At 43.7% G+C, this 22,658-nt stretch overlaps 1 protein-coding gene across 1 annotated transcript in view; it reads right to left on the bottom strand.

Moving 5' to 3' along the window:
• Nucleotides 1-16,657: 16,657 nt before the first annotated feature.
• The window catches only part of LOC129812791 (protein transport protein Sec23A), a 53,260-nt gene continuing 47,259 nt past the window's right edge, over nucleotides 16,658-22,658 (bottom strand). Inside the window, exons 16-18 of the mRNA XM_055864667.1 lie at nucleotides 20,120-20,275; nucleotides 19,966-20,031; nucleotides 16,658-18,115 (exon numbers count right to left, since the gene is read on the bottom strand). Coding sequence (XP_055720642.1) covers nucleotides 18,026-18,115; nucleotides 19,966-20,031; nucleotides 20,120-20,275 — 312 coding nt within the window. The 3' untranslated portion in view covers nucleotides 16,658-18,025. The remainder of the gene's footprint in view (nucleotides 18,116-19,965; nucleotides 20,032-20,119; nucleotides 20,276-22,658) is intronic.

Below are 22,658 nucleotides of genomic sequence, written 5' to 3'. Positions count from 1 at the left end.
ATAATATGAATCAAGGGGAAAGGAAATGAAAGGAGAAGGGAAAGCAAGGAAAGAAAGCACTTCCTCCTCCCTCAACAAAACACATTCTTTGACGAGAGGAATAACGAAAACAATGCACATCTGTCTTTATATGCCTTTGACCTTTGTAACCGTGAGGCACATGCAATGAAAGTCATTCTGTCAGGTAAACTGCCTTTTGATGAATCCCATCCCCTTAGCATAGTGACAGCTACCAGCTCAGTGAAGGGACTGGCTGACCAATACCCAAAAACGATGTGCCTCACTTTGCACAAATTATTTGGTTGATTAGTTCTACTTCCAGTCTCTTCAATAGGCCTTATGTATGACAATGTAATGATACATTCTGAGAAAGCTACTACTACTACAGCTCAAGTCCCATAGAAACATATGACCATGTGTTTCAGAGTATCCCTCAGGAATTTCTTTCATTCATTCTGCAGATTCAGCAGATGTCCATTTGGGCTGACAAAAGGCATATAAAGACAGAGGTGCATTGTTTTTCTCATTCCTCGCGTCAAAGAATGTGTTTTGTTGAGGGAGGAGGAAGTGCTTTCTTTCCTTGCAGTTTGATTTCTGGTCCTGGATTGGTCAAACTCGCTCTAAATAATTAATTTGACAGCCTTGGCAAATCAAATCAAATCTTATTTGTCACATACACATGGTTAGCAGATGTTAATGCGAGTGTAGCGAAATGCTTGTAGCTCCGACAATGCAGTAATAACCAACGAGTAATCTAACCTAACAATTTCACAACAGCTACCTTATACACACAAGTGTAAAGGGATGAAGAATATGTACATAAATATATATGAATGAGTGATGGTACAGAACGGCATAGGCAAGATGCAGTAGATGGTATCGAGTACAGTATATACATATGAGAGGAGTAATGTAGGGTATGTAAACATATTAAGTGGCATTGTTTAAAGTGGCTAGTGATACATGTATTACATAAAGATGGCAAGATGTAGTAGGTGGTATAGAGTACAGTATATACATATGAGATGCGTAATGTAGGGTATGTAAACATTATATTAAGTGGCATTGTTTAAAGTGGCTAGTGATACATTTTTTACATGTATGGCAGCAGCCACTCAATGTTGTGGTGGCTGTTTAACAGTCTGATGGCCTTGAGAGATAGAAGCTGTTTTTCAGTCTCTCGGTCCCTGCTTTGATGCACCTGTACTGACCTCGCCTTCTGGATGATAACGGGGTGAACAGGCAGTGGCTCAGGTGGTTGTTGTCCTTGATGATCTTTATGGCCTCCTGTGACATCGGGTAGTGCAGGTGTCCTGGAGGGCAGGTAGTTTGCCCCTGGTGATGCGTTGTGCAGACCTCACTACCCTCTGGAGAGCCTTACGGTTGTGGGCGGAGCAGTTGCCGTACCAGGCGGTGATACAGCCCAACAGGATGCTCTCGATTGTGCATCTGTAAATGTTTGTGAGTGCTTTTGTTGACAAGCCCGATTTCTTCAGCCTCCTGAGGTTGAAGAGGCGCTGCTGCGCCTTCTTCACCACGCTGTTTGTGTGGGTGGACCAATTCAGTTTGTACGCCGAGGAACATAAAACTTTCTACCCTCTCCACTACTGTCCTGTCGATGTGGATAGGGGGGTGCTCCCTCTGCTGTTTCCTGAAGTCTGAGCTATGTCATGAAAGCTCAGTTGATTGGCACAGAACATCAAGCTAAAATACCTTTCACAGCTAAATGGTCAGAGATTTCTCTAACAACAGAAAGCAAATACTTTGACTCAGTCTACACGTCATTTAACTGCTACGGCCAATTCATACATCAGTGGTGTGTTGTTTCACCCAAACTCTGGACACACCCCCAGCCTGCTGTGATGAGCTTATAAAATAGCATGGCTATTGAAGCCAATTGAAGCACTAGAAAACAGGGAGAAATTAGTATGAAAATAAAATATATATTTCAGAACTATTGTGTAGGTTGTGATGAATGTTAATGAATGGCTCATTCATTATGTATAGTCAGATTATGAGATAAGTACAGCATTTCCTCATAAATCTAGTCACAGTCTCTTGGTATTACTATCATCAATAAACAAGTGTGCTGCCTACTTGAATAGCAATTAAACTCACGATGAGTGCATGCACGATATTATCACATGTGATGATGTATGGAGTTTGATTGACTCTTCAGCACAGCGTACAAGCCGCCCGCCATATAACCTTTAATCCTCTATATAGGCTTTAGTTCAATCAATAGCCATTCATTGAAATAATATACTTATGTGTGAAATGTTCATTCGAGCCAAAATTGCCATGGAAACCCAACTGCAATTTATATCACTATATTGGTCCCTTCATGTATTCATGTTGTATAAAAGCCTTTATAACATCATGTTCTCTTTCACTGACCAGATCAAATGAAAACAAACTCAAATGTCACACTTCATGCATCATGGATGTGTCATAGGGAAGATACGTGTTCTCTCATCTGAATACATGGTTTCAACTGCTGTAGCATAAATACATGTTCAGCACAATGAATATATTGTCAGTCAGCCCGGAGCTGCTTATTACATGTATTTTTTTTGGTGTGCCAATCTGCCTCTGCTGAACTCTAATGATGTTGCCGCCTATCTAGCTCTCTGGAGGGTTGTTTGTCTCCATATATTACATTACAGCGTGTCTTCTATGTGAGACAGGGTGGAGGTTTAAGGTTGGAGAGTGAATGGGGAAAAGCAATCTTATAGCTGAGCTATAGCACTCTGTTCTGCTCTGACCTGAACAGGACCTAGGCTGACAGCTTCCTCCTGATTGGACGGGGATGTTCCAGGCTCTATTCAATGCACATTGCGGAAGTTCAGCTTGACAGTGTGATTTAAATGTAAAAGGCAATGTTCTCACTTTAGCGGAGACTGCATTCACGGTAAACGCTGCGTATGTCGGCTCAATCGAAAATTACCTTCAGCTTTACGCTGTGATTAAAATGTAAAAGGCAATGTTCCTGTTGTAGCTGAGACTGCATTCACGGTAAATGCTGCATATGTCGGCTCAATCGAAAATCACCTTTACATTTCTATCGTGGAATCTGTAACGCTTCAGCTTTCCAGACAGAACAGAGCCCTAAAAGCCTCAGAGATGGTCCTATTTGAAGGAACACGGCAGAAATTGATAAAGCAGACATTTCCATTGGACATTTGGGTAAATTGTCTCACCGTACAGTAGCTATAGATGATTAGTGAAATCTGTCCTCCACCCACAGACATACCCTCAGGAACTTGGAGTGAAATTAGTGCCAAAAGATTCAAAAAGGTTAAATCCAGATTGAATTTATGTTGGCACTAATATAACTCCATATAGATATGCCTACACCTTGCCATGTCTCTCTGATCAGTCCAGCTCTACAGCTGTATAGAAATGCATGGATCAGAACACATTTTCTTCCCTCCCCAATAACCTGTGCATGGTTGAATAAAAACAACTGATACTGTAAAATTGGTCACATAATTACAAAACAAGTTGTAGGAAAAACTGAAATGGATTTACATTACTGGTGTCACGTTCCTGACCTGTTTTCCTTTGTCTTGTATTTATTTTAGTTGGTCAGGGCGTGAGTTGGGTGGGTTTGTCTATGGTTGATTTTCTATGTTGGGATTTTTGTGTTCGGCCTGGTATGATTCTCAATCAGGCAGCTGTCAATAGTTGTCCCTGATTGAGAATCATACTTAGGCAGCCTGGGTTTCACGTGTGTTTTGTGGGTGTTTGTTTCCGTGTTTGTGTTTTTCACCACACGGACTGTCTAGGTTTCTGCACTTCGTTTATTTGTTTTGTAATTGAGTTTTCAGTTTTGTTATTAAATCATTATGAACACTAACCACTCCGTGTATTGGTCCGATCCGTCTCGCCTCTCCTCGTCCGAGGAGGAGGAATATGACTACCGTTACAGAAACACCCACCAACAAAGGACCAAGCGGAGTGGAGAAGGGCAGCGACAGCAGCAACAGAAGACACAGGACTCGTGGACCTGGGAAGAGATCCTGGACGGCAAAGGACCCTGGGTTCAGCCAGGGGAATATCACCGTCCCAAGGCGGAGTTGGAGGCAGCAAAGGCAGAGCGGCGCTGGTATGAGGAGGCAACTCCCCGTGCTTACCGTGGAGTGAGAGGGCGTCATACTGGTCAGACACCGTGTTATGCGGTAAAGCGCACGGTGTCCCCAGTACGCGTGCTTAGTCCAGTGCGGGCTATTCCACCTCGCAGCACTGGTAGGGCTAGGTTGGGCATCGAGCCGGGTGTCATGAAGCCGGCCCAACGCATCTGGCCTCCAGTGCGTCTCCTCGGGCCGGCGTACATGGCACCAGCCTTACAAATGGTGTCCCCGGTTCGCCAGCATAGCTCAGTGCAGGCTATTCCACCTCGCCGCACTGGCAGGGCTACAGGGATCATTCAACCTGGTAAGGTTGGGCAGGCTCGGTGCTCAAGAGCGCGTGTCCTCCTTCACGGTCCGGTATACCCGGTGCCACCTCCACGTACCAGTCCTCCGGTGGCAGCCCCCCGCACCAGGCTGTCTCTCCGGGTTCTCTCCCCAGTTGCTCCCACCTGTCCAGCGCTGTCAGAGCATTCCTCTTCTCCAGCGCAGCCAGAGTCTCTCATCTGCCCAGCACTGTCTGAGCTGCCTGCCTGCACAGCACCGTCAGAGCTGTCCGTCTGTCCCGAGCCGTCAGAGCTGTCCGCCTGTCCCGAGTCGTCAGAGCTGTCCGTCTGTCCCGAGCCGTCAGAGCTGCCCGTCTGTCCCGAGCCGTCAGAGGCTGCCCGTCTGTCCCGAGCCGTCAGAGCTGCCCGTCTGTCCCGAGCCGTCAGAGCCATCCGCCAGACAGGAGCAGCCAGCCTTCCGCCAGACAGGAGCAGCCAGAGCCTTCCGCCAGACAGGAGCAGTCAGAGCCTTCCGCCAGACAGGAGCAGTCAGAGCCTTCCGCCAGCCATGAGCAGACAGAGCCGTCAGCCAGCCAGGACCAGCCAGAGCTGTCCAGCCAGGACCAGCCAGAGCCGTCCAGCCAGGATCCGCCAGAGCCGTCCAGCCAGGATCCGCCAGAGCCAGCCAGCCAGGATCCGCCAGCCAGCCAGGATCCGCCAGAGCCAGCCAGCCAGGATCCGCCCCTCAGTCCGGAGCTGCCCCTCAGTCCGGAGCTGCCCCTCAGTCCGGTGCTGCCCCTCAGTCCGGTGCTGCCCCTCAGTCCGGAGCTGCCCCTCAATCCGGAGCTGCCCCTTAGTCCGATGCTGCGTACATGGAGGGTGGTTGTTAGGAGGAGGCCACGGGGGCGAGTAAGGAGGCGGACCAAGACATTGTTAAGGTGGGGTCCACGTCCCGCGCCAGAGCCGCCACCGTGGACAGACGCCCACCCAGACCCTCCCCTAGAATTTATGGTGGTGCGCCCGGAGTTCGCACCTTAAGGGGGGGGGGTTCTGTCACGTTCCTGACCTGTTTTCCTTTGTCTTGTATTTATTTTAGTTGGTCAGGGCGTGAGTTGGGTGGGTTTGTCTATGGTTGATTTTCTATGTTGGGATTTTTGTGTTCGGCCTGGTATGATTCTCAATCAGAGGCAGCTGTCAATCGTTGTCCCTGATTGAGAATCATACTTAGGCAGCCTGGGTTTCACGTGTGTTTTGTGGGTGTTTGTTTCCGTGTTTGTGTTTTTCACCACACGGTACTGTCTAGGTTTCTGCACTTCGTTTATTTGTTTTGTAATTCAGTGTTCAGTTTTGTTATTAAATCATTATGGACACTAACCACTCAGCGTATTGGTCCGATCCGTCTCGCCTCTCCTCGTCCGAGGAGGAGGAATATGACTACCGTTACAACTGGTACATTCAACCAAACTTGAAATTCTCTGCTGCAAGGCTATATACAGTTGAAGTCGGAAGTTTACATACACCTTAGCCAAATACATTTAAACTCAGTTTTCACAATTCCTGACATGTAATCCTAGTAAAAATTCCCTGTCTTAGGTCAGTTAGGATCACCACTTTATTTTAAGAATGTGAAATGTCAGAATAATAGTAGAGAGAATTATTTATTTCAGCTAATGTAACGGATGTGAAATGGCTAGCTAGTTAGCGGGTGCGCGCTAGTAGCATTTCAATCAGTTACGTCACTTGCTCTGAGACTTAAGTAGTGTTGCCCCTTGCTCTGCAAGGGCCGCGGCTTTTGTGGAGCGATGGCTAACGACTGTGCTTCGTGGGCGACCGTTGTTGATGTGTGCAGAGGGTCCCTGGTTCGCGCCCTTGTTGGGGCGAGGGGACGGTGTAAACTTATACTGTTACATTGATGCTGTTGACCCGGATCACTGGTTGCTGCGGAAAAGGAGGAGGTTGAAAGGGGGGTGAGTGTAACGGATGTGAAATGGCTAGCTAGTTAGCGGGTGCGCGCTAGTAGCATTTCAATCAGTTACGTCACTTGCTCTGAGACTTAAGTAGTGTTGCCCCTTGCTCTGCAAGGGCCGCGGCCTTTGTGGGGCGATGGGTAACGACCGTGCTTCGTGGGCGACCGTTGTTGATGTGTGCAGAGGGTCCCAGGTTCGCGCCCGGGTCGGGGCGAGGGGACGACGTAAAGTCATACTGTTACACTAACTGAAATAAATAAGTCTAACGTTTCAGGCAGCCTTCCACAAGCTTCTCACAATAAGTTGGGTGAATTTTGTCCCATTCCTCCTGACACAGCTGATGTAACGGAGTCAGATTTGTAGGCCTCCTTGCTCGCACACGTTTTTCAGTTCTGCCCCCAAATGTTCTATAGGATTGAGGTCATGGCTTTGTGATGGCCACTCCAATACCTTGACTTTGTTGTCCTTAAGCCATTTTGCCATGACTTTGGAAGTATGCTTGGGGGTCATTGTCCATTTGGAAGACCCATTTGCGACCAAGATTTAACGTCCTGAATGATGTCTTGAGATGTTGTTTCAATATATCCACATAATTTTCCTCCCTCATGATGCCATCAATTTTATGAAGTGCACCAGTCCCTCCTGCAGCAAAGCACCCCCACAACATGATGCTGCCACCCCCCTCGGCTTGCAATCCTCCCCCTTTTTCCTCCAAACATAACAATGGTCATTATGACCAACAGTTCTATTTTTGTTTCATCAGACCAGAGGACATTTCTCCAAAAAGTATGATCTTTGTCCCCACTTTGTCCCCATGTGCGGTTGCAAACCGTAGTCTGGCTTTTTTATGGCGGTTTTGGAGCAGTGGCTTCTTCCTTGCTGAGCGGCCTTTCGGGTTATGTCGATATAGGACTCGTTTTACTGTGGATATAGATACTTTTGTACCTGTTTCCTCCAGCATCTTCACAAGGTCCTTTACTGTTGTTCTGGGATTGATTTGCACTTTTCGCACCAAAGTACGTTCATCTCTAGGAGACAGAACGCGTCTCCTTCCTGAGCGGTATGATGGCTGCGTGGTCCCGTGGGGATTTTCCAATGATGTCAAGCAAAGAGGCACTGAGTTTGAAGATAGGCCTTGAAATACGTCCACAGGTACACCTCCAATTGACTCAAATTATGTCAATTGGCCTATCAGAAGCTTCTAAAGCCATGACATCATTTTCTGGAATTTTCCAAGCTGTTTAAAGGCACAGTCAACTTAGTGTATGTAAACTTCTGACCCACTGGAATTGTGATACAGTGACTTATAAGGGAAATAATCTGTCTGTAAACAATTGTTGGAAAACTGACTTGTGTCATGCACAAAGTAGATGTCCTAACCGACTTGCCAAAACTATAGTTTGTTAACAAGAAATTTGTGGAGTGGTTGAAAAACGAGTTCTAATGACTCCAACCTAAGTCTATGTAAACTTCCGACTTCAACTGTAAAAGCAAAGTACTAATACGGCACGGGGGGCTGCCAGGTCCCTCACAAAAGAGGTTTCTAAAGAAAGGTTAAATTGCACCCTATTCCCTTTACAGTGTACTACACTTGTACTTGAGAGGTATTGACATGTTGAATGCACTGAGCTGTCTGTTTAAACTACTAGCACACAGCTCAGACACCCATACATACCCCACAAGACATGTCACCAGAGGTCTGTTTAAACTACGAGCACACAGCTCAGACACCCATACATACCCCACAAGACATGTCACCAGAGGTCTGTTTAAACTACTAGCACACAGCTCGGACACCCATTCATACCCCACAAGACATGCCACCAGAGGTCTGTTTAAACTACTAGCACACAGCTCAGACACCCATACATACCCCACAAGACATGCCACCAGAGGTCTCTTCACAGTCCCCAAGTCCAGAACAGACTATGGGAGGCGCACATTAATACATAGAGCCATGACTACATGGAACTCTATTTCACATCAAGTAACTCATGCAAGCAGTAGATTTAAAAAACAGAAAAAAATACACTTTATGGAACAGCGGGGACTGTGAAGCAACACAAAATGGGCACAGACGCATGTATACACACACATAACATACGCAATGTACACACACGTCACATGGATTTTGTGTTGTAGATATGTGATAGTGGAGTAGGGGCCTGAGGGCACACACTTAGTGTGTTGTGAAATCTGTTGTGAATGTATTGTCATGTTTTTTTAAATTGTATAACTGCCTTCATTTGCTGGACCTCAGGAAGAGCTAATGGGGATCCATAATAAATCCAAATTGGACCAGGGTCCTTACTTAGAATGTCTGCTCACTTGGTCTCCAGGGCAACATACATACAACACTTTGATTTGTCTATTTCAGTGTCCTTTTCATCAACAGACTACCCATTCTCTCTGCTGTTGTTAGTCTATTCTGTTATTTTCTTGTATTATATATACATTTAATATACAGTATTTGTGTGGCTGATCTTGCCTATTGGTGTTATGTATTTTGTCATGTGTTCATGTTTTGTGCCGACCCCAGGAAGAGTAGCTGCTTCTTCTGCAACAGCTAATGGGGATCCTAATAAAATACCAAATTGTATGCTCTTGTATCTTTTCTTGTATCTTTTCTCGTATGCTCTTGTCATTTGCTCATAACACTATATCAGTGGCTGACATGAAAAAAAATGGTGCTTTGCTTACTTTGAACAAATTGTACAGCTTATTAGGGAACGATGAGTCATTTGCCCTACGTAACCTGTAACAACAATGCCTCATGTAAGGTTACAAGAAAATGTGCTGCTAAATGCAAAAGTTGACTCATCTCTCTTCAAATGTAATTTCAGGTTGTGTAATTTTGAGCCCTGATTGGGAGTCCTATCGGGCAGCGCACAATTGGCCCAGTGTCGTCCGTCAATGTAAATAAGAATTTGTTCTTAACTGACTTGCCTAGTTAAATAATAAAAAAAATGTAAACGTAACAATAGATACATTTTGAGGTCTGATCCAGTAAAAAGCTGCTTGCACAATGGCTGTGGTGCTATTCTACAACTGAAATGCCACACAGTGAACGTTCTCACTGTAAATGAATTACCTCAGAGTTCAGTGAGATCTGCTGCGCTCTGCTGGTATACAGTGCATTTGGAAAGTATTCAGACCCCTTGACTTTTTCCACATTTTGTTACGTTACAGCCTTAATCTAAAATGTTTTTGCCTCATCAATCTACAAACAATACCCCATAATGACAAAGCAAAAACAGGTTCAGACATTTTTGCTAATTTCAAAAAATGAAATATTACATTTGCATAAGTATTCAGACCCTTTACTCAGTACTTTGTTGAAGCACCTTTGGCAGCGATTACAGCCTCGAGTCTTCTTGGGTATGACGCTACAAGCTTGGCACACCTGTATTTGGGGAGTTTCTCCCATTCTTCTCCGCAGATCCTCTCAAGCTCTGTCAGCTGCACAGCTATTTTCAGGTCTCTCCATAGATGTTCGATCAGGTTCAAATGCGGGCTATGGCTGGGCCACTCAAGGACATTCAGAGACTTATCCCAAAGCCACTTCTGCGTTGTCTTGGCTGTGTGCTTAGGATCGTTGTCCTGATGGAAGGTGAACCTTCGCCCGAGTATGAGGTCCAGAGCTCTCTGAAGCAGGTTTTCATCAAGGATCTCTCTGTACTTTGCTCCGTTCATCTTTCCCTCGATCCTGACTAGTCTCCCAGTCCATGCCGCTGAAAAATATTCCCCAAGGGCATGATGCTGTCACCACCACGCTTCAACGTAGGGATGGTGCCAGGTTTTCTCCACATGTGACGCTTGGCATTCAGGCCAAAGAGTTCAATCTTTGTTTTTTCAAACCAGAAAATCTTGTTTCTCATGGTCTGAGTCTCCTTTAGGTGCCTTTTGGCAAATTCTAAGCCGGCTGTCATGTGCCTTATACTGAGGAGTGGCTTCCGTTTGGCCACTACCATAAAGACCTGATTGGTGGAATGCTGCAGAGATGGTTGTCCTTCTGGAAGGTTCTCCCATCACAGAGGAACTCTGGAGCTCTGCCAGAGTGACCATCGGGTTCCCCCGATTGCTCACTTTGGTTGGACAGTCAGCTCTAGGAAGAGTCTTGGTGGTTCCAAACTTCTTCCATTTAAGAATGATGGAGGCCACTGTGTTCTTGGTGACCTTCAATGCTGCAGAAATGTTTTGGTACCCTTCCCCAGATCTGTGCCTTGACACAGTCTCGGAGGTATACGGACAATTCCTTCGATCTCATAGCTTGGTTTTTGCTCTGACATGCACTGTCAAATGTGGGACCTTATATAGACAGGCGTGTGCCTTTCCAAATCATGTCCAATCAATTGAATTTACCACAGGTTGACTCCAAGTTGTAGAAACATATCAAGCATGATCAATGAAAACCGGATGTACCTGGGCTCAATTATGAGTCTCACAGAAAAAGGGTCTGAATACTTAATTTTTCTTTTCTATTTCACATTTGCAAAAATCTCAAGAAAACTGTTTTCGCTTTGTCGTTATGGGGTATTGTGTGTACTGAATGTCAGAGAATAGCTTTGTATCCATTGCAGTGCTATGGATGTTCTATCGTGCTTTTTTGAATGCCTGACTTTCAAACCGACATATCTTTTCAATAAAGAAAATTTGTTCCAATTCAGTTAACTGCTCTGGTTCTCTTCAGTTCAGGTTGTGATTGTGCCTTACAACTTCAAGGAGAAGGGAAGCATGTAGGAACATACAGGTAACTGCCAAAATAAAGGAAACAACAGAAATTAGGATACACAGTATATTGAAAGCAGGTGCTTCCTGAGTTAATTAAGCAATTAAGCAGTTAATTAAGCAATTAACATCCCATCATGCTCAGGGTCATGTACAAAAATGCCCAATTGTCCATTATTTCGGCTACCATGGCTAGAAGAGAGCTCAGTGACTTTGAAAGAGGGGTCTCAAAGGAGCATAGGGGGTTTAAAGTGTGTGTGTGTGTGTGTGTGTGTGTGTGTGTGTGTGTGTGTGTGTTTGTGTGTCAGTCACCAGATCTCAACCCAATTGGACACTTATGGGAGATTCTGGAACAGCGCCCGAGACAGCGTTTTTCACCACCATCAACAATACACCAAATTATGGAATTTGTCATGGGTCAATGTGTCGCATCCCTCCAAAAGAGTTCCAGACACTTGGAGAATCTATGCCAAGGCGCATCTGCTGGCTCATGGTGGCCCAACGCCCTATTAAGACACTTTATGTTGGTGTTTCTTTTAGTGCTGACCCCATTTAGTCGACTGGTCGATTGTTTGGTCGTTAGGTTGTTGGTCGACAGATTTCTTTAGTTGAGTAGTAGCAAAACATACAGATTTTTTTTTAAATCATGGTGTGATTGGCACCTGTCTGAGCAGACTAATCCATTGTGGAGGCCATGGGGATGGCACAGACCATCAGTCTAATACGTGCTACTGAAATTGTAAATGGTTAAATTACATAAGAACAGTGGTGCAACACTAATACAAATTATATTTATAACAAATGCGCTTTCTCCCGCGTTGGATAGTGGTCGGGGTCCGCGATTCAGAAGCACATCAGTGAGCTGTTGAATTGGTGCCTTTTCATAGACCTTGTTGCTATGTGCATAATAGCAAAGATAACCAGCATATTGGTGTTCAGAATAATGTGGGGGAGGCAGCAGCAGAATGAGATGAGAAAACAGGCCTTGCCTTATTGTCTAAGAAAAGTGATGAGAGCAAACCTCAACTTAATTAGATCTATAATCATCAACCTAACTAATAAATGTGCTGGCTTTATAAATAATCAATATATCTACAGAAATAAGACAGATCCTGCTTCTGTTGCCTGTTTGAGTTTTTGTTTAATAATAGCCTACTGATTCCGCAAGCACCAAGCCTCACTCAATGACATGTCAAGTAAACAATTTTACAAATTCGACTGTTTTTAATCTTTGCTATGCTGTAATTTGTAATTTGTATTAGGATCCCCATTAACTAACGCCGTAACGCTAGCTAATCTTACTGGGGTCCAACACCAATTAACAAGACTTTACAAAAAATTACAAATCAGGACTTCACAAACATTCAACAAGTAGACAATTAAAATACATGACAGGAAACACATTTAACATTCAGTTGATGCACAAGGCTGCGGGGCCAGACGGATTACCAGGACATGTACTGCGAGCATGCGCTGACCAACTGGCAAGTGTCTTAACTGACATTTTCAACCACTCCCTGTCTGAGTCTGTAATAAGAACATATTTCAAGCAGACCACCATAGTGTCTGTGCCCAAGAACATTAAGATAACCTGCCTAAATGACTACTGACCCATAGCACTCACAACTGTAGCCATGAAGTGCTTTGAAAGGCTGGTCATGGCTCACATCACCATTATCCCAGAAACCCTAGACCTACTCCAATTTGCATACCGCCCCAACAGATCCACAGATGATGCAGTCTCTATTGCTCTCCACACTGCCCTTTCCCACCTGGACAAAGGAAACACCTATGTGAGAATGCTGTTCATTGACTACAGCTCAGCGTTCAACACCATAGTGCCCACAAAGCACATCACTAAGCTAAGGACGCTGGGACTAAACACCTCCCTCTGCAACTGGACCCTGGACTTCCTGACCGGCCGCCCCCAGGTGGTAAGGGTAGGTAACAAAACATCCGCCACGCTGATCCTCAACACAGGGGCCCCTCAGGGGTGCGTGCTCACTTCCTCCTGTACTCCCTGTTCACTTATGACTGCATGGCCAGGCACGACTCCAACACCATCATTACATTTGCAGATGACACAACAGTGGTAGGCCTGATCACCGACAACGACGAGACAGCCTGTAGGGAGGAGGTCAGAGACCTGGCCGTGTGGTGCCAGGACAACAACCTCTACCTCAACGTGATCAAGACAAAAGGAGATGATTGTGGACTACAGGGGGTAAAAACGAGCACGCCCCCATTCTCATCGACATGGCTGCAGTGGAGCAGGTTGAGAGCTTCAAGTTCTTTGGTTTCCACATCACCAGCAAACTAACATGGCCCAAGCACACCAAGACAGTCATGAAGAGGGCACGAGAAAACCTATTCCCCCTCAGGAGACTGAAAAGATTTGGCATGGGTCCTCAGATTCTCAAAAGGTTCTACAGCTGCACCATCGAGAGCATCCTGACTGGTTGCATCACTGCCTGGTATACCAACTGCTCGGCATCCGACCGCAATGCACTGCAGGGGGTAGTGCGAATGGTTCAGTACATCACTGGGGCCAAGCTTTCTGCCATCCAGGACCTCTATACTCCCACCACCCTAGTCATACACTGTTCTCTCTGCTAACGCACGGTGCCAAGTCTAGGTCCAAGATGCTTCTAAACAGCTTCTACCCCCAAGCCATAAGACTCATGAACATTTAATCAAATGACTACCCAGACTATTGGCATCCCCCCCCCCCCCCCCCTCTTTACACCGGTGCTCCTCTCTGTTGTTGTCATCTATGCATAGTCACTTCAATAACTCTACCTACATGTACATACTAACTCAACTAACCGGTGCCCCCGCACATTGACTCTGTACAGGTACCCCCCTGTACAGTCGTGGCCAAAAGTTTTGAGAATGACACAAATATTAATTTCCACAAAGTTTGCTGCTTCAGTGTCTGTAGATATTTTTGTCACATGTTTCTATGGAATATTGAAGCATAATTACAAGCATTACATAAGTGTCAAAGGCTTTTATTGACAATTACATGAAGTTGATGCAAAGAGTCAATATTTGCAGTGTTGATCGTTCTTTTTCAAGACCTCTGCAATCCGCCCTGGCATGCTGTCAATTAACTTCTGGGCCACATCCTGACTGATGGCAGCCCATTCTTGCATAATCAATGCTTGGAATTTGTCAGAATTTGTGGGTTTTTGTTTGTCCACCCGCCTCTTGAGGATTGACCACAAATTCTCAATGGGATTAAGGTCTGGGGAGTTTCCTGGCCATGGACCCAAAATATTGATGTTTTGTTCCCCAAGCCACTTAGTTATCACTTTTGCCTTATGGCAAGGTGCTCCATCATGCTGGAAAAGGCATTGTTCGTCACCAAACTGTCCTGGATGGTTGGGAGAAGTTGCTCTCAGAGGATGTGCTGGTACCATTCTTTATACATGGCTGTGTTCTTAGGCAAAATTGTGAGTGAGCCCACTCCCTTGGCTGAGAAGCAACCCCACACATGAATGGTCTCAGGTTGCTTTACTGTTGGCATGACACAGGACTGATGGTAGCGGTCACCTTGTTTTCTCCGGACAAGCTTTTTCCGGATGCCCCAAACAATCTGAAAGAGAAAATGACTTTGCCCCTGTCCTCAGCAGTCCAATCCCTGTACCTTTTGCAGAATATCAGTCTATCCCTGATGTTTTTCCTGGAGAGAAGTGGCTTCTTTGCTACCCTTCTTGACACCAGGCCATCCTCCAAAAGTCTTTGCCTCACTGTGCGTGCAGATGCACTCACACCTGCCTGCTGCCATTCCTGAGCAAGCTCTGTACTGGTGGTGCCCCGATCCCGCAGCCTAATCAACTTTAGGAGACGGTCCTGGCGCTTGCTGGACTTTCTTGGGCCCTGAAGCCTTCTTCACAACAATTGAACCGCTCTCCTTGAAGTTCTTGAAGATCCGATAAATGGTTGATTTAGGTGCAATCTTACTGACAGCAATATCCTTGCCTGTGAAGCCCTTTTTGTGCAAAGCAATGATGACGGCACGTGTTTCCTTGTAGGTAACCATGGTTGACAGAGGAAGAACAATGATTCCAAGCACCACCCTCCTTTTGAAGCTTCCAGTCTGTTATTCTTTTTTAATTTTTTACAAATTATTATCATTTTTTACATTTTTTATCCCCTTTTCTCCCCAATTTTCGTGGTATCCAATCGCTAGTAATTACTATCTTGTCTCATCGCTACAACTCCAGTACGGGCTCGGGAGAGACGAAGGTCGAAAGCCACGCGTCCTCCAAAGCACAACCCAACCAAGCCGCACTGCTTCTTAACACAGCGGGCCTCCAACCCGGAAGCTAGCCGCACCAAGGAAACACCGTGCACCTGGCCCCCTTGGTTAGCGCGCACTGCGCCCGGCCCGCCACAGGAGTCGCTGGAGCGCGATTAGACAAGGATATCCCTACCGGCCAAACCCTCCCTAACCCGGACGACGCTAGCCCAATTGTGCGTCGCCCCACGGACCTCCCGGTCGCGGCCGGCTGCGACAGAGCCTGGGCGCGAACCCAGAGACTCTGGTGGTGCAGCTAGCACTGCGATGCAGTGCCCTAGACCACTGCGCCACCCGGAAGGCCCTTCAGTCTGTTATTCGAACTCAATCAGCATGACAGAGTGATCTCCAGCATTGTCCTCGTCAACACTCACACCTGTGTTAACGAGAGAATCACTGACATGATGTCAGCTGGTCCTTTTGTGGCAGGGCTGAAATGCAGTGGAAATGTTTTTGGGGGATTCAGGTCATTTGCATGGCAAAGAGGGACTTTGCAATTAATTGCAATTCATCTGATCACTCTTCATAACATTCTGGAGTATATGCAAATTGCCATCATACAAACTGAGGTAGCAGACTTGGTGAAAATTAACATTTGTGTCATTCTCAAAACTTTTGGCCACGACTGTATATAGTCTCACTATTGTTGTTTTACCCCTGCTCTTTAATTACTTGCTAACTTTTCTTATTCTTGTCCGTATGTTTTGAAATGGCATTGTTGGTTGGGGGCTCGTAAGTAAGCATTTCACTGTAAGGTCTACACCTGTTGTATTCGGTGCATGTGACTAATAAAATTTGATTTGATACACTTTGATGTTATATGGTGGTCGGTGGAGGAGGGAGGAGAGACAACAGGTGCTAGTCACAGTCACTCGCTGTCTCTTTTTTAAAACACAGAGTAGCAAGTCTGAGCCCGGCACAATTAATTGCTGGCCGGACTTCCTCTAGTAATTTGTGTTTAGTCATTATTTAATCAAACAGTGTGCTTAAAACATCAGACAAGCTCAGTGCATATAGTTGATTTGATTACACCACATAGGAAGTGTCAATATATGGAAAAATACACCTTTGAAAATGTGGACCAATCAATTGGACGACTCTTGGTTGACCAAGATTTATTTTAGTCGGGGACAGACCTAGTTTCCTTTATTTTGGCCGGTACCTGTACAAGTTCATAAAATCAGATAAAACATAAAACATCTAGTTGAAAACAGCATCACTCAAAGTAAATCAAATAGAAAGTGTTAATAAACAACAAAAATGCTTTTTACAGTGAGGTATTTTATTAGAAATGTCAAAATTAACACTGTTAGTAACAAGGCAGATATGATATGAGATCCGGAGAATAGGGAGGGCAGGTTTAATACCCTGCAAATCTGTCTGTATCGTGGAGCATGTTAGTACCACTGTCTGTATAGTACAGATGTAGGATCTTCATTTGAGCCAGTTTGCTACAGCAGGAAAAGAATAATGGAAAATGTAAATTATGTGGATTATAATTAATGGCCATTTTTCTAGGGGTTGATACATTTTTTGTAAAGGAAAAGTCTGACATTACAAACTTCCCAAGCCTTTTAAAACCTCAAATACACTACAACTGTTAAATATAATGCATTGCAGGAAAGTTATTTCACAACAAGGTGATCAAATTACAATCCAACATCTGTACTAGGCAGGGTTTTGTACCACAATGAGTGTTTGATATGAATGACTAACATTATTTAGATAGCACATACTAAAGATCTGAAAATAACCTATTATTCTGTGGCGTACGCAGGGAGAACAGAAAACGAATTAAATTAAGTTGTATTGGATTCCCCAAGCTTTACCAACTAACGATACAACACCCATCTGTTCTCTTTCTATAGCCTGCAGCTATGACAGCTCTAACTGACTGGACGATAGTATTATACATTTCTCTGCTTGATATATATATATAAAAAAAGAAACACAGACAGAAAATATAATATAAAGAAAGTCTGGATGCTGTATTGTTCTAGATAAACTAGACGTATTGCCATTGAAACATCAAAATAAAACATCCAATAAAATGTCTCCAACTGGATGATGGGTGAGTTAGAGGGGGAAGTACATCTACATAAATATCAGACTCATCTTACGATTCATATACTGATCCGGGACCAAACATTTAAGCTAGTAGTCACCAACTGATGTTTTCTTTTTTTGTTCTTTTTACAATCATTGACCACCGACTAGTCGCATAAAAAGGCTGTCCTGCAGATCATTTTCTGTATTTCGTCACTTTCCTGTACATAGCCATTTTCAATATTAAAAAGGAGAAAGAGGAAGAAATATCATCTTCTGGTTGTTGACTTTCCCAAGTATAGTATGAGCTGACTGCTGTTGAGCAAACCTGGGTTCATATAGTATTTGTTTTCTTCCAAATACTTTAAGCGTTTGAGCCTGTCTCGAGTGCCAGATGGGAGGGGTTTGCTTTTGGGTCTATTCCATTGGCTTTATTGCGCCAGACAAGCTCAATCAAGCTAAGATTAAGTACTTGAAAGAAAAGAAATACAATCTGCACCCAGGTCTGCTGTTGAGTGGATGATGAGGTGGAACCATGGTCTGTGATGCTGACGTTCAGTGGTTACTATGGGATCTGTCTCAGTCTCAAGCAGCGCTGGACACAGCCAGCTTCTTCAGGTGGTCCATGAATACCTGTAGACTGACGTCATCTGTCAGGATTGGGGCTCCCGACTCCTACACACAGAGAGGACGAGAGTGGAATTCAGTTATATAACCTGGGAAAGTGGTTACACCCTGGAGGCTCTTCAGAGGAGGAAAGGGAGGACCATCCTCAGTGAATTTCATAAAAATAATTAAACATGAAAAAAAGTGCTAATTTTTAAATAAATATATTCACGTCACCAAATAATGTATTAAAAAACACACTGTTTTTTAAAGGTCTACAGTAGCCTCAACAGCACTCTGTAGGGTAGCACCATGGTGTAGCAGGAGGACCGGTTCTCACCCCATTCCATAGACTTACACAGTAATTATGACAATTTCCGGAGAACGTCCTCCAACCTATCAGAGCTCTTGTAGGATGAACTGACATGTTGTTCACCCAATCAAAGGATCAGAGAATAAATAGTAATGAAAGCATAAGCTACATCTAGCGAAATGTAGTGAGTAGTTGACAGAGAAAGACAATAGTTGAACAGTTTTGAACAAACTAATTTCTTCAAAAATTAAGGAGAGGCAAGAGAGAAAGAGAGAGCTATATTTCGTTGTATTTTATCCACTTTCACTTACTTATCTAATGAATGCAGCTAGCTAGTTTAGCCTACTCAAACACCCGGCTCAAACAGAGAGGGATGCTATGTTAGCTAGCTGACTATGGCTATCCAACACGGTAACTCTTCCAAGTCAAGGTAAGCTTTTGGCTTTATCAATTTATTACCACTGGGGCCCACCGGTGTAACTGCTAAACTGCTTGCTGACTGTACTGCATGATTGTAGCTAGCGGGTTTACTAATGCGTTAGTTCTAGTAGCTATGTTGACTATGATGTTAGCTACTATGGTTACAAAGATGCATGCTGTTTGTAGCGATTAGCGGTAATGATATGAAGGTTTGGCTTGGAAAGTTGTTTTTGCATGGTCACAGACAGTTGATGTGTTGTACACTGAAGTCCACAAGCGAAGGGAAAAGGTGAGAGAAGGAGAGTGAGTAGATATAAGTAGGAATTATACAACGCGCAAAGTGATCATGCTGTTTGAATGTGGAAGCTATGAAAGTAAATTGTGTTTGCACGTAATCAGAGGTGTATTCATTCCACCGATTCTGTTGAATGAAACGGGGATAAACATACCTGAATTTGTCCAATAGAAACTCTTGTTTGCAAATGTTGGACTAATGATTACATCCTAGATCAACTAGCTGCAGGCAATAGTGTGCAAGGCGGTATTGAATGTGCCACTGTCTGTCACCTTGATTACTCAAAATGTTCTCTCGACCTGTGCACTTAAGTTGTAAACTTTCATTCATAGACAAGATTGTAGCAACCTCATGATCATTCGGTATAGTAAAAATCTGAGTATCACGTAGTAGCCTAAACCTATCGATGTTACATTGAGCTGGGTGAATGGAATATGAATGACAGTCATCCAATATGCTGTAATAGAAATAAGGCCATGCTCATGAAGACAATTAGTGTCCTCCCTCATCTTAAATGGTACCGACCGCCACTAAGTTACACCTTCATTATCCACTAAAAAATGTAAGATGACTACACGACTTTGTGTAGACTTTACATGTTTGTGTAAAAGAAACGGACAACAAGTAAGAGTTGGGACTCTCTCTCCAGCTACCTGATGACTTTCAATACGACATTAAGCTGAGTCAGGCTGAACCACAGTGGACCCTATGCTCCTCCAGGATCAACAGTCATTATTGCACACACATGCCATTCAGAAAGAGACAACGTGCTTATCCTTTACATAATAAAATACTAAAAACACCATCCTTAGCAGCATGTACTTTTAATTAATAGTATCTTCTCTAGTTCCTGGGTAAAAATATATAAATAATAATCAGTAGAAGTCTTACCTGGCCCCATGCATACATATTGTTGTGGGTTTGTGATGGGTTAACTTTAGATAGCAGGAAACGAGCCTAGAAAACAACAAGAACATCAATACAGGAAGTTGAATAGACTTGACAGTTGACATTCACATACATTTTAGCCAGTGTGTGCATGTACCTGTGATCCGCCAAACTCTGTGTCTATGTAGCGGGGCATAGGGAAGCGGCTGTGCAGGATCTCCTGGGCGTCGTCCGCTGGAGCCTGCAGCAGGTGGCGGAAGTTCTCGTACTCGGGCATCTCCTGGTAGCCTGCCTTACGCCACTGAGACACAGTCTGATGGATAGACAGAGAGAAAGGGTTAGAGAGAGGCCAGTGAGAGATGTCCTGACGACATGAATAATTACATGTAGACGTTTACAGATCTGAGAAATGAAGAGAAGTCTGTTTAGGAGCAGATTGATTTTGCTTGACATTATTTCAATAGCAAACAATGACACTGGATTTAATGTATTTTTTTTTTTCAAACAATACAAAACATACACATACAAACATCAACGACCTCACACCCCCATCTCCAGCGCCCGCATCCCTCTCCGCCACATGGCCTCAAACGGCACCATTTTGTTTGTCTCCGTCATCCACGTATTTTCAATATTTAGATAATAAAGCATCTGACATCTCCATTGTGTTAACGATGGAGTATTGGTTGATTTCCAATTGAAGTATACATTTTTTAAAGATGATTGCTGAGAAAAGTATCTCTATGCACCCTCATATGCCATATCTTGAAATATGCAAACAGATTAAAAGTACATTTACAATGTAATACTTCTGACAGCTAACTTTCTAACTCCACCCATAACTTCTGGACTTTATAGCATTACCAGAAGGCATGGATAATTGAGTCATTGTTAGTTTTACACTTAAGACAGGACTCTTGTATAATATTAAGCGTACATTTTCGTTAACTAATTTAATTAGTTATGCTCCAACATTCCCTCCATCTTGTGCTAATATAAGTCTTGGTTCCAATAGTTTATATTTTTTCTAAGAGGTTGTCAGTTGGATATGCTCTCTGCAAGGTTCTGTATAGCCTACCTATCATATGAACATCCTTTTCTGACTCAAATAGGATTCCCTCAAGATTGCTCTGATGACCAAGAGATTTCAAATCAAACATTATTAAGTTGCATGTAATTGAAAATATCTACATTATTGGTCAGTCCAAAATAGCTTTTTAATTTTGTCAAAGAAATAAATATATTTCCTATTACCAAGTCATTTACGGTTTCTATGCCTTTAGTTTTCCATGTGGACCATATTATCGGGTGAATTGTGAAAAGCTATCCAAGGATTGTTCCATAGGGTTGTGTTTTAGGGGAGTGATAATAGTTTTGGTAGAATACGTATAATTTTCATCAATATTGTTATAGTGTTCTTAACTATGAAGTTAATATTCTTAGCTTTATCCTTTGAAAATAGACACGTGAAATGATTTGGGAATGCATATGCTCATCTTCAATATGTACCCAATGTTCCTCTTTAGTGCACTTAACAATATGTCGCAAGTAAAAGCCCTGGGTGGCGAGTTGATAGAATTCCAAGTCTAGAAGGTTAAAACCCCCCTCAGACTTAGGAAGTCTATGAGCATTATTTGCCAATTAAAAAGTATGTTATGAAGGAGTATAGTATTTTAAAGAATGTCTTTGGTGGGGTAATTAGAATTACCGAGAATAAACGTAAAATATTTGGGAGCCATGCCATTCTGAAGTGGTTTATTTTACCTGTAAGATTTGCTTTCATATTGGTAAGTAGTGGGATCTTTATATAAAGTTGAAGTCGGAAGTTTACATACACCTTAGCCAAATACATTAAAACTCAGTTTTTCACAATTCTTGACATTTAATCCTAGTAAACATTCCCTGTCCTATGTCAGTTAGGATCACCACGTTATTTTAAGAATGTGAAATGTCAGAATAATAGGAGAGAGAATGATTTATTTCAGCTTTTATTTCATCACATTCCCAGTGGGTCAGAAGTTTAGTACACTCAATTAGTATTTGGTAGCATTGCCTTTAAATTGTTTCACTTGGGTCAAACGTTGCAGGTAGCCTTCCACAAGCTTCCCACAATAAATTGGGTGAATTTTGGCCCATTCCTCCTGACAGAGCTGGTGTAACTGAGTCAGGTTTGTAGGCCTCCTTGCTTGAACACGCTTTTTCAGTTCTGCCCACAAATGTTCTATAGGATTGAGGTCAGGGCTTTATGATGGCCACTCAAATACCTTGACTTTGTTGTCCTTAAGCCATTTTGCCACAACTTTGGAAGTATGCTTGGGGTCATTGTCCATTTGGAAGAACCATTTGCGACCAAGCTTTAACTTCCTGACTGATGTCTTGAGATGTTGCTTCAATATATCCACATAATTTTTCCTTCCTCATGATGCCATCTATTTTGTCAAGTGCACCAGTCCGTCCTGCAGCAAAGCACCCCCACAACATGATGATGCCACCCTGGTGCTTCACGGTTGAAATGGTGTTCTTCAGCTTGCAAGCGTCCCCCTTTTTCCTCCAAACATAACGATGGTCATTATGGCCAAACAGTTCTATTTTTGTTTCATCAGACCAGAGGACATTTCTCCAAAAAGTATGATCTTTGTCCCCATGTGCAGTTGCAAACCGTAGTCTGGCTTTTTTATGGCGGTTTTGGAGCAGTG

Source organism: Salvelinus fontinalis, chromosome 16, assembly GCF_029448725.1.
Source record: "Salvelinus fontinalis isolate EN_2023a chromosome 16, ASM2944872v1, whole genome shotgun sequence".
NCBI classification, from domain to species: Eukaryota; Metazoa; Chordata; class Actinopteri; order Salmoniformes; family Salmonidae; genus Salvelinus; species Salvelinus fontinalis.
The sequence above is the reverse complement of the archived record's forward strand: the minus strand, read 5'-3'. Positions and strand labels throughout refer to the sequence as shown.